The sequence below is a fragment of the Canis lupus genome, chromosome 22, assembly GCF_048164855.1.
Source record: "Canis lupus baileyi chromosome 22, mCanLup2.hap1, whole genome shotgun sequence".
In the NCBI taxonomy this organism is placed as follows: Eukaryota; Metazoa; Chordata; class Mammalia; order Carnivora; family Canidae; genus Canis; species Canis lupus.
This window is the reverse complement of record NC_132859.1, coordinates 1621245-1634259: the sequence shown is the minus strand read 5'-3', so window position 1 is coordinate 1634259 and position 13015 is coordinate 1621245. Positions and strand designations below refer to the sequence as shown.

At 45.7% G+C, this 13015-nt stretch overlaps 1 protein-coding gene across 3 annotated transcripts in view; it reads right to left on the bottom strand.

Moving 5' to 3' along the window:
• The window catches only part of VEPH1 (ventricular zone expressed PH domain containing 1), a 222416-nt gene that overhangs the window by 158512 nt on the left and 50889 nt on the right, over window positions 1-13015 (bottom strand). For all 3 annotated transcript variants that reach the window (XM_072792150.1, XM_072792149.1, XM_072792151.1), the window contains exon 5: window positions 9726-9892. In XM_072792150.1, the coding sequence (XP_072648251.1) occupies window positions 9726-9892 (167 nt within the window). The remainder of the gene's footprint in view (window positions 1-9725; window positions 9893-13015) is intronic.

Genomic DNA, 13015 nt, shown 5'->3' with positions numbered 1-13015 from the left:
TTGTGCTCCCCGAGCAGTCTCCTGACAGGGTTAGCATCTTGTTATTGAGCTGAAGTTTTGTCAAAGCTTCTCATCACCCCAGGCCACAGGGACCTTGAAGGTAGGGCCATCTGAACACATTGCACCGTAACTTAATTGCCAGCAAATGACATTTCAATTCTTACGCGTAAAATAAAGGGTAGAGCTGCCGTATGCGTGCACCTGTGTGTGCGTGTGTAGTCCTGTGCTCCCTCTTAATTTAGTCCTTAGGCTCAATTTCCTCCTCTAATTAATTTGGCCTGCATTAACAACCTCTTTAAATCTCCAAAACTCTATAAAATAACTGCCATTCTTCCTTTCTGATTACTCCCACCAGACTGACCAAATATACATTCTGAAAACCACCGTTGTGCTCCGAAGACTGTTGCAGAACGGTCTATATATTCCATCACTCCGTCTTCTTAATGTTCCGCAAATGGCTTCTTATTTTAAATAAATACCAAAAGTGACCTCTGAGCATTGTCAGCCGGACGATGCTGAGTTAGGTGCTGTAGGATTAGGTATGTGAATAGGAATGCTCTAAGCTGCTGAGAGAAAATCCAAGAAAATGACTCTATCCTCTAGGGACCAGACCACAAAAGCAGGACCTCTGGCTTGGGACATTAATCAACAGAGGGCTGACATTGCTATTTGCTGCCACTCATCTCTGCATGGTGGGGGCTAGAGGCCCAAGTCCTGGGGATAATAACAGATGGGCTCTTATGTGTTACCATTCTGTTTCTTTTGTTGGCTGGATTACAGCATGGCTTGTGGCAGCCAAGAATACAGCTCAGCCAAGGCTGAGCCCCAAAAGGCCACTTGGAAAATTGACCACCCAGCCTTTTCCTATAAATGGACCCTGAGCATTCTCTGGAGGTTCCAGCCTGAATCACCAGCCAGGAACTGCCTCCTTCCAGCTAGGAAGGATGGTTTCCTGAAAGAGAGATACCCAGAGGGCAGTGATGGAGGAAGGGGACCCACCTGCCTGGCCGGCCACAATATCCACCCAGCCCCGGCCCCCACCCTGCTTCCTCTTTTGCCCACTGTCTAATTAAGGAACGTGAGAGAGGGGAGCTGAATCCGCATGTCGGGCTCACCGCCCGCACACCTCAGTTAGCAAGTGTGAGTTCACGAAGAGCTGCGTGAAAAACCACAGGAGGCAGGTGGGGCCTGCTTTCCCACGAGAGATGTGTTGATGGGAAACAAAGGTTTGGGTCATTCCTTTGCTACAATTTCTTCCCCCTTCAGGGGATCTGGCCCAGATGGGGTCCATTCACGTCACTGCGGCTGTTTCCTAAACCCCTGCTTCTTCGTTCTGGGGTTCGCTCAGCACCCACCAGGCCTACGGGACTCCGCCTTCACTCCCTCCTCCCCATTCCTACTTCTCCTAGCTGGCTCACCTTTGTGACCGTCCACCGTCCCTCCGGAACTCCCACGGGCTTCACAAGCCAGAGGCTTACACCTCAAGTTTTCAGGGTGTTGATGCCAACGGATCTCAATGGCCGGAATTAGACTGGGCTTTCTACGTAGCCCGGCCGTATCTGGAAGAGTTGCCTGACCGGTGAGAGCCCCAGATTCTCTGCAAGTGGCAGTCTCAGGGATGGCAGTATGACAGGAGCCATCAGCGGGACACGGCGACGTAGCCCGTATGCAAACTGGAGGGGCTGGTGAAGACGAAGAGGGTATGAAAAGCCACCTCACTGTCGCTCCTTTGTACCACCGCAGTTCCTAACCCCCTGAGTTTTGACTTTTCTGCTTCCCAAAGGAAAAAGTGGTTGTGGGGAATAAGTGAGATAATGTTGTAAAACACCTACACAGTGTCCGGCACTTGACATTACCTCAACCACGATGAGTGCCCCTTGTTTACCCTCCTCTGCTTCCTGGAACCAGCTGAGGACACCACAGGAATACGCTGGACATGGTCCAGACCACCACAATGAAGTGCGGAATCGAGTGAATTTTTTGGTTTCCCACTACATGTAAAAGTTATGTTTATGCTCTACTGTAGTCTGTTAGGTGTGCAACGGCATTATGTCTAAAAAAATACTTTAAATAAAATATTATTGTTAAAAAATGCTAACCGTCATCTGCGCTTCCAATGAGTTGCAATCTTTTTGCCGGCAGAGCGTCTTGTCCTATGTTGGTAGCTACTGACCGCTCGGGATGATGGTGGCTGAAGGCTGGGGTGGCTGCTGCAGTTTCTTGAAATAAGACAGCCATGCAACTTGCCACATCGATTGACTCCTCCTTGCACAAACGGTGCCGCTGTAGCACGCAGCACTGTTTGAGGGCGTCTTAGCTGCTTTCAAAATTGGAGTCAGTCTTCTCAAATGCTGGTGCAGCTTTGTCAACTAATTTATATAATATTCTAAATCCTTTGTTGCCATTTCAACATTCTCCATAGGGTCTTCACTGGGGAATAGATTCCAGATCAAGAAGCCACTTTTTTTTTTTGCTCCTCCCAACGAGGCAAGTCTTCCTCCTTTAAAGTTTTATCATGAAGTCATAGTAATTCAGTCCCATCTTTGGGCTCCACTTTTAAATCTAGTCCTTCTGCTATGTCTGTGACAGCTGCAGTGACTTCCTCCACTGAAGTCGTGAACCCCTCAAAGTCATCCATGGAGGTTCGAATCAACTTCTTCCAAACCCCTGTTTGTGTTGATATTTGGACCTCTCCCCATGAACCATGAATGTTCTTACTGATGTCTAGAATGGTAATTGCTTTCCAGGAGGTTTTCAGTTTACTTTGCTCCGATTCATCAGAGGAATCATTATCGATAGCAGCTACAGTCTCATGAAATGTATTTTTCTTTTTTTAAAAAAAAGATTTTATTTATTTATTCATGAGAGAGAGAGAGAGAGACAGAGAGAGAGAGACAGAGATGGGGAGAAGCAGTCTCCATGGAGGGAGCCCGACGCGGGACTCAATCCCGGGACTCCAGGATCACACCCTGGGCCGAAGGCAGGTGCTAAACTGCTGAGCCTCCCGGGGATCCCCAAAATGTATTTCTTAAGTAATACTTCAAAGTTCAAACCACTCATTGATCCACAGGCTGCAAAATGCATGTTGCGTTAGCAGGCATGGAAACATTAATTTTGTTGTCCGTCCCAATCAGGGCTCTTGGGTGACCAGGTACATTGTCAACGAGCTGTCCTAGTTTGAAAGGAATCTTTCTCTCTCCTCTCTTTTTCTGAGCTGTAAGTCTCAACAGTGGGCTTATAATATTTAGTAAACCATGTTGTAAACAGATGTGCTGTCAACTAGGCTGCGTTGTTCCATTTCTAGAGCCCGGAAAGAGTGGATTTAGCACGATTCTTTTTTTTTTTATTGGAGTTCAATTTGCCAACATATAGCATAACACCCAGTGCTCATCCCTCCAAGTGCCCCCCTCAGTGCCCATCACCCAGTCACCCCCACCCCCGCCCTCCTCCCCTTCCACTACCCCTTGTTCATTTCCCAGAGTTAGGAGTCTCTCATGGTCTGTCTCCCTTTCTGATATTTCCCACTCATTTTTTCTCCTTTCCCCTTTATTCCCTTCCACTATTTTTTATATTCCCCCTATGAGAGAGGCCATAAAATGTTTGTCCTTCTCAGATTGACTTGCTTCACTCAGCATCATACCCTCCAGTTCCATCCATGTCGAAGCACATGGTGGGTATTTGTCGTTTCTAATGGCTGAGGAATATTCCTCTGTACACATAGACCACAGCTTCTCTATCCATCATCTGTCGATGGACACCGAGGCTCCTTCCACAGTGTGGCTGTTGTGGACATTGCTGCTGTGAACATCGGGGTGCAGGTGTCCCGGCATTTCGCTGCATCTGTATCTTCGGGGTAAATCCCCAGCAGTGCAATTGCTGGGTCATAGGGCAGGTCTATTTTTAACTCTTTGAGGAACCTCCACACAGTTTTCCAGAGTGGCTGCACCAGTTCACATTCCCAGCAACAGTGCAGGAGGGTTCCCCTTTCTCCGCATCCTCTCCAACATCTGTGGTTTCCTGCCTTGTTAATGTTCCCCATTCTCACTGGTGTGAGGTGGGATCTCATTGTGGTTTGGATTTGTATTTCCCTGATGGCAAGTGATGCAGAGCATTTCCTCATGTGCCTGTTGGCCATGTCTATGTCTTCCTCTGTGAGATTTCTGTTCATGTCTTTTGCCCATTTCATGATTGGATTGAGGAGAACACAGGCAACACCCTTTTTGAACTTGCTCACAGCAACTTCTTGCAAGATACATCCATGAAGGCAAGAGAAACAAAAGCAAAAATGAACTATTGGGACTTCATCAAGATAAGAAGCTTCTGCACAGCAAAGGATACAGTCAACAAAACTACAAGACAACCTACAGAATGGGAGAAGATATTTGCAAATGACCTATCAGATATAGGGCTAGTTTCCAAGATCTATAAAGAACTTATTAAACTCAACAGCAAAGAAACAAATAATCCAATCATGAAATGGGATTTAGCACGATTCTTAAGGGCTCTAGGATTTTCAAAATGGTCAGTGAGCACTGGCTCCGACTTAAAGTCACCAGCTGCATCAGCCCATAACAAAGGAGAAGCCTGTCCTTTGAAGTTTTAAAGCCAAGCCTTGATTCCTCCTCTGCAATGAAACTCCTACATGGCATCTTCTTCCAGGAGAAGGCTGTTTTATTAATACTGAAAATCAGTTGTTAAGTGTAGCCGCCCTCATGAATTTTCGAAGCTAGATCTTCTGCACACCTTGCTACAGCTTCAACACCGCACCTGCTGCGTCACCTTGCACTGTTAGGTTATGGAAACGCCTGCTCTCCTTAAGCCTCACGAACCAGCCTCTGTTAACTTCAAATTTTTCTTTGGCAGCGTCCTCCCCTCTCTCAGATTTCGAAGAAGTGAAGAGAGTTGGGGCTTTGCTCTGGATTGGGCTTCGGCTTAAGAAAATGTCATGGCTCGTTTGATCTTTTACCCAGACCACTCGAGCTCTCTCCGCGACAGCAATAAGGCCGTTTTGCTTTATCACTCACGTGTCCAATGGAGTAGCTCTTCTAATTTTCTTGAAGACCTTTTCCTTTGTATCTGCAACATAGCTAAGAGGCCAATATTTGTCATAAGAGGTCTGGCTTTTGACCTATGTCAGCTTTTGACATGCCTTCCTTACTAAGCTTAATCATGTCTCGTTTCTTATTTAAAACAAGAGAGCTGCTACTCATCCTTTCACTTGAACGCTTCGAGGTTTTTGTAGATTAAGTGGCCTAATTTCAATTGTGTTGCATCTGTGGAAATGGGGGGCCCTAGGAGAGGGAGATGGATGGGGAATGGAGGGTCGGTGGGGCAGTCAAAACATACCCATTTACTGTTAAGTTTGCCGCCATCATATACAGGTACAGTTTGGGGTACCCCAAAACAATTAAAATAGTTTCGTTAAAGATCATTGTTCACATTTCGCCATAACAAATATAATAATAATGAAAATATTTGAATTATTGCAAGAATTATGAATACGTGACACAGAGACACAAAGTAAGCAAACGCTGGTGGAAAAATAGTGCCCGTAGCCTTGCTCGATGCAGGGTGGCCACAACCTCCAATTCGCAAAAAATACAACATCTGCAAAGTACAACGAAGTGAAACACAGTAAAACAAACTATGCCTGTGCTTCTCTCAAGTGGAGGCTACTTGGCTGTTTCCCCAGGCCAAGGAGAGAGAAGGGGGCAGGGGGTCAGAAGTCCTGGCCTGTCACTGACTTCTTACTCTCTGCGTGCCGGGGGCGAGCTAACCTCCCAGAACATCCATTTTGACTGTTGTAAAACACAGAAAACTATAACACACCTTGAGTTACTGAGAGGAGTAAATTAAATTGGTAGGATTAGATGCTAAAAAAAGAAGTCCTTTATGAATGATACAGTCCTCTGCAAATTGAGGCACGGATACTAACTCATCTGTGTTAAGAAATATTCGCAAAGTGACCTCTGTGTGCCAGATGCTCTGCAAGGCATCGGGGACACGGTGGTGAACAAGATGGCCTTCACGTCCCCGGCGTTTGCGTCACAGCCAAGGTGGTCCAGAGATCTGCTATGGCAGGGAAGGGAGGAGTCAGAGAAGACTCCTGGCAAGAAACTGAAATCTAAGGACCAGGAATAGTCAGCTCAGAAAGAGTGGGAGTGGTGAGGGAAGAACAGCCAGGTGAAGGACGCAGCGTATACGTAAAGACTCAGCTCCCTGAGCGGGGAGTCCCTGCCCATCCCTGGACCATATGATTGTGCAAGGCGCTGGAGTTAGAGGAGTTAGAGAGACCCTATGACAACAGGCAGTGGTCAGGGGCCTGGTTTGCAAATGGTCTCCTACGTCCTTCCTTGAGCATCTGGGCAGCCACAGAAGGGCTGTACCAGGTGTCTGACGGGACCTCTTTGAATGTCACACATGGTGCCACCCTCACTCTTGGACCCCATCGTCTTCAGTGGGGAGACCCCAAGTCTTTTCTGTCTTCCTTCCTAGAAGTGAGTCTCCTGATGGTTTCATTTGCCTTTCTGTCCAGCCTTTAGCTCCTGGGAAATAAATTGAATTAAGTTACTCTCCCCAGATCCCCCTTGTTTTGAACCTGCCTTTCCCAAAACTAGGCTTTGCTCTTGCTTGCAGGCTGCAGATAAAATGGCACGCCAGCTGCCTCCTTAATTAAGTCAAGTTTGGCCTTTTGGTCACCCTTCCCCGTCACCTGTATCATCTGGTCCCCAGGCTCTAGCCGTGATAGGCAGAAGAATGACTCCCCAAAGATGTATATACGCCGTAACCCCCAGAACCTGTAACCATGTTGCCTTACATGGCAAAAAGGACTTTGTAGGTATGATTAAGTTAAAGGTCTTGAGATGGAGAGATAATCCTGGATCTTCTGGATGGCACCAAGGGGGCCTTAGAGGAGGGAGGGAGGAGGCTCAGAGTCAGAGAAGGAGACGTGATGAGAAAAGCAGAGGCGAGAGGGAGGCAGGACAGGAGCTGAGCTGGGCAGGCAGGGAAAAGGGCAAGGAACCAGAGTCTCCCCCAGCACCTCCGGAGGAATGCAGCCCTGCTGACCCACTGTGGACTTCCCATCTCAAGAACTGGAGGATAACAGATTGGTACTATCTTAAACCACTAGGTTTGTGGTCATTTGTTTCAGCAGGGATGGAAAACAAACATCCCACCCCTTCCGCACCCTTCACTCCCAGCCTCCGTTTAGATGATCCAACGATCCTTCAACTCTACTCCTTGTCCAAACTCTGCTACGGTTTTGCTCGAACTTTCTGTCCTTAATTCTTTCCCAAACGGATTCCTCCATTTGGAATTCATTCTCTAACTTCGCTCTGGAATTCATTCTCTAACTTCTACTAGCATCTGATTCTAGCTAGTACTTCGTTCCACGTCTTCAATCTCTTGTCATTAAATTTAATAGTCCCCAGTTGCCAAATCTAAGGTCAGTCCCGATCTCCAGGCTCCTTGACTTCTCTAGATCTTGGTCCTGTGGGGCCACTTTACACCCTTTGGAGCCCACGACACATCTTTTCCCCGGTTCCCCATGGTCTCCGATCTCTTTGATCTCTTCTGGTTATTGACTTATTTTTGAATTCAACAACTTTTCATTGAACAACTACTGTGTGTCCGGCACTACGGTAGGGAGAGCATGTAAATACGCAGACACAGCTCCCATGCCCCTCAAGGCGTCCAGTGTGCCCCGGGAAAGACAGGCGTGCAAAAATAATGACGATACGCTGCCCTAAGGGCAAAAGCAAAAGCACACGCACATCAGGTAACAGCTGTCCCCAGTTCCCTGCCCAGCCTCTGGCCTAGCTACTCCGAGTGTGGTCCCTGAAGCAGCAGGAAAAGTGTCACCTGAGAACCTGTAAAGAGGCAGAGTCTGGGGCCCCTTCCCAGGCCTCCTGAATTGAAATCTCTAGGGGTAGGGTCAGGTCTCTCTCCAGTGTCCAGGACCCCCAGCCCTGTCTCCGCTCCCCAAGGCCCTGTGCCCCATGCTCCACCTGGAACAAACCCTCCCGCTCTTCAAGGTCTGGCGGCGATGCCACTTCTGTTGTGAATCTTCTTGACACTTGTTTCTCCCTAAGGTAGAACTCACTGCCCTACCTTCTGCTTCTACCATTTGCAAACCATTTATCACCATTTATTCTGTTTGGTTTTGTGACTGCTCATGGCGAGCTACCGCCAAGGTCTGCGATACAGAAGGAGAAAAGAAGTCATTCCTCCCGTCGGGCCCTTGCAGCCACGGCAGCCTACCGCGGTTAATTGTGCATTCGACCCTTCTCGCCGGCTCTTCTCTGCATGGTTCGAGGGTTGACTTCAAATGTTCCAGTACTCACCTTCACGTTCACTGATTTTTTTTAAGTGGTGGGTACTGACTTTATCAGGAAATGAAGCGGAGTTACAACCACGGTCGATAGAACCTTGGGCTGACCTTTAATCTTCACTCGTACGTACCTTCCATGATCCATTCCTACTCTCCCCTTCCTGGCGGCCTCGAGTCTCTCTCTGAGTATCCTCGGGAGTCAGCAGAAGCACCAGGCAGACGGTGTGTGTCCTAAACACAGAACCTCAGGACTTTTGTTTGGATGCTGGTGGTAGAGGTAGAAGAGGCGTGCTGCCTAGAGAGCCCCTTGGACCAGTTTGGATCCCACGAGGAGAAAGCTTGCAGAAAATGGAAGCCAACGCCAGAAACCAAATCCGAGAAATAGAGAGTAGGAAAAGTGTTTGGTTCGTATTATTTGAGCTCCTGGATCGACCACCTCACCTGAAGGTATTTTTTCCCCATCACATTAGCTAGTAAATTCCTTTATATTATTTAAACCAGCACTCAGTTGGATGTTCTGTGACGGGTAATCACAATAATCCTAATAATTATAATATTTTATTTGATCCCAAAAAACCAACAACTTGCTATCTAGAAAACGAGCCTTTGCTCTCACCCTAGGCTGCTTTCCCCACGTGCAGCTCATTTCCTCGGCCCAGAAACCACAGATTCCTGCGCCTCATGGCCACACTCAACATCAATTAAAGCTTTTCCGCCATAGTGACAGGTTTTACCTTTGTTCTGTTTTCAGTACTGTACCTGTTATGGTTAATTTTATGTGTCGACCTCACTGGGTCATTGAGCGCCCACACATTTGCTTGAACACTATTCTGGGTGTGTTTGTGAGAGTGTTTCCAGATGAGACTGGCATGTAAATTGGTAGAATGGGTAAAGCAGATTGCCCTCCCCAGTGTGGGTGGGCCTCGTCTAAGCTGCTCAGGGCCTGAACAAGACTGGCCGAGCAGGGACACTGGTCTGCTCCTGCCTCTGGGCTGTGGCTTACACCATCAGCCCTCCGGTTCTGAAGCTTTCACGCCTGGACCAAAGCTCACACCATTGATCCCCCTCATCCTCAGGCCTTCGGACTCAGATGGGAATTACACCCCGTGTTCCCTGGGTCTCAGCTTACAAATGGCATCTTGTGGGTCTTCTCAGCTTGATGATCACGTAAGCAAAGTCCGTTTGCTCACGGTCTATGTGTCCATCCTATTGGCTCTGCTTCTCTGGGGACCACAGTGCCATCCCCTCCTCGCTTTCACAGTTCTAGGAAAGTGAATGAGTGCTTTCACGTAAAGGCGAGTGTGTTTAGGCCCACGAGGGAGGAAACCCGAAGCACACCTGCTGTTCTCCTGCCTGGTTGTGCGGACCGTCATGCATGTGATGTACTTTTTACCTCGGGCTGCTTTCTCTTCGCAGCTACGTGCAAAAGCCGTAGGAGATGGTACTGCTCTGGTTGCTCCAGCTGAGGCATCAAGGCCAGGAGTTCCATCAGGTGCCTGTTGATCGGCTGAGGCTGCTTTTCATACACAGCAGGTAACACCCTCAACAGCATGGCATTGCCTGTTGAGGGAACAAAACCAGGAATGACGAGCATTAGCTCACAAGCAGTAGAAACACGTTCACTGTCAATGCAATAACCCTTGCACTTACTCATTAAACAGCGTGGAGTGATGGCCAAGGCTTCTGCTAAAAATAACACAGTATCTTATTTTGAAAAATCACTACAGCGGGACTCAAACGGATTCCATAAAAGGGAATATCATATTTATTTATTATCTAATGAAAAAGTTTTCCTGACTAATGCTCCACGGGGAAAGAGGAACACTTGACAGTAACCACACCACACCCTGAAGAAGGAAACAGTTCTGATAAAGAATTCCTGACGAGAAACAACATTTGGATGCTGTTTAAATGAAAACTATGCAGTGTCATAAGCATGAAACGGAACCAAAAAGGAAAAAAAAGGCGCAGAGGAATGTTTTCACGTTCCTGAGAGATATGGAGGCCTGGTTCAGACAGCTGACATGTGGAAATGCAGCCTTATTTTTATGAATAGTTACAAAAAAAAGTAGCAATGCAAATTTAAATCCCCAATTTCTGTACTATTTTCAAGGGAAGTTGAGAGTCCGCTTGTTTGTCACACTTGATTTGCCTCAAAGACATGTATGGACAACTGGATTTAAGATGGCAAAGTCTCAAGAAGAGATATTGCATAAGCTACAGGGACTTATCAGCAAACAGCATATGGGAAACATCTGCTTATCACTTTATGGTATGGATTTTTTTTCTCAAAATCCTCTCAAGTACTTAAATGTCTCAGGAGAATTGGTTTCTAGGGATTTCTTGAACAAAAAAAAAAAGTTCGTGCGTCTATTACTTTCAATTTGGCTTCGTATATAGACGAAAGACACAGGAGGAATCAACTGAGCAGCAGTGATTACACGTATGTGACCTTTCTCGAGCAGGGGGGACATGTCCATATATAAAGGACATTTAGATAGGAGAATAGAACAAAAGGGGCAGCCCGGGTGGCTCAGCGGTTTAGGGCCAGCTTCAGCCCAGGGCGTGATCCTGGAGACCCGGGATCGAGTCCCGCATTGGGATCCCTGCGTGGAGCCTGCTTTTCCCTCTGCCTCTCTCTCTCTCTCTCTCTCTCTCTGTCTCTTATGAATAAATAAATAAAATTTTAAAAAAAGAGAGAGAGAGAGAGAATAGAAGAAAAAGGCTACCATTTTCAGAATATCCGGGACTAAAATTAATAGAAGGGTAACTCTGGATCAGATTGAATGAGTGTGGGTGATGATACATAATGAGAATTGCTTTTCCCGCACGTGGTTCACAGAATTAGTCTCCTGCAGATTTCCATATACCCATGGAATGCGAAGTATTAGAAATATTCAGGGTTTTCTTTTTAAAAAATGTCGAGTCCATCACAAAATATTGCTTGATTTTGTTTTCTATCTCTCTGAACCAAGAGCTTTTCCTTAAAGGATCAGGAATTTTTAATATAATGCCCAGTCTGTACAGGGTACAATAGACCTTAGAACTTAATTATGTAGACATACTGATCAATCTCTAAAAAAGTTCATGATAAATCAGACTCTCTTTGCAACTGAAGACAGGAAACTGGTGTAAGGCTTTTGATACAATACCCATTAAATACCCTGAAAGCCTTGAAGGAAAAACTCCAGATTAGTCATTTTCAGCTGACTTGCATTTTGATCACATGATGCAAAAATAAATGCATAAAAATTTTTTCTGCGTTAGAAACTGATGAAGACACTTTGGTATAGACGTCCTGTAAATTCAGAGAAAAAAGAGAAATCCTATAAATTCCATGTATGAACTAATATTTTTTAAATTATGGAATATTTGAAGCCATTAGGCAAAAGTAGGCAATAAAGAATAAGGTCGTGCCCACCAAAGCCACCTGGTGCCAGAATCACTTCCTATCCCACTCATTTCCTTTTTCTCCCCTAGGGCAACCACCATCCTAAAGTCGGTGTTTATCATCTTCATGAATGTTTTTTTACATTTCAGTTGCACGTGTATAGACCAACAAACATTTTATAGTGTTGTTTTGCAGGCTTTAAAATTTTTTGTCAGTGGTATTCATACTATGCAAATGTCTTTGCAATATTTAATTTTTTTTTACATTCAGCACTGTGTTGAAGTTTTAGCTCCAGGAAGCTCTCCATGGCTTACTCTCACAGTTGTATGGCATTCTATCGTGTAAGCAGGCAACAATTTATTCATACACTCTATGGTTGAAAGACATGATGATGATGATGATGATGATGATGCTTAGCTTTTACCAATAGTGCTGTAGGATGCTGTAATTTTTATACCTATTTCTTGACTCAGGAATGGGAGATCTTCCCGAGGGCACTGTTTTAGCACTGGATTGCTACAAAACTATGACCCCTACCTCCCTTTATTTGGGAGGTGGGGTGGCTAGCATCAGCTCTCAGGCTTACAGGGTTGGTCTTGGATCCCCACCCCCCACACCTCTTTCTTTGGCTCCTGGAGGTTTCCCTTACATTATCTGTAGCTCATCTGTACATTTAAAGTTTTCATTATAGTGGGATCACTGGGTGGCTCAGCGGTTGAGCATCTGGCTTTGGCCCAGGGCGTGACCCCGGGTCGGAGGATCGAGTCCTGTATCGGGCTGCCTGCATGGAGCCTGCTTCTCCCTCCGCCTGTCTCTGTCGTCTCTCTCATGTATAAATAAATAAATAAATAAAATCTTTAAAAATTAAAAAGTCGGCACTTGAGATGAGCACTGGGTGTTATTCTGTACGTTGACAAATTGAACACAAGTAAAATTATTAAAAAAGGAACAAACAAAATAAATAAAGTAAAACCCTATTTAATTATTGCAAAAAAATTTTTAAAAGTCATCATAATGTAAATGCATTCCTAGGTGTTTTGTGCAGGAGAGTTTTCAGCTTATTTGGGCCTTCACATTTCGAAGGAAGCAGGAATCCCTAAACTTATTTTATTATTTATTTATTTAAATTTATTTATATTATTTATTTATATTTATTTATTTGTTTATTAATTAATTAATTAATTTACTTATTTTTACTCCTGCACTGTTGGTGGGAATGTGACCTGGTGCGGTCACTCTGGAAACCTGCGTGGAGGTTCCTCCTAAACTTACTTTAGGAGCGTGATCTCCAG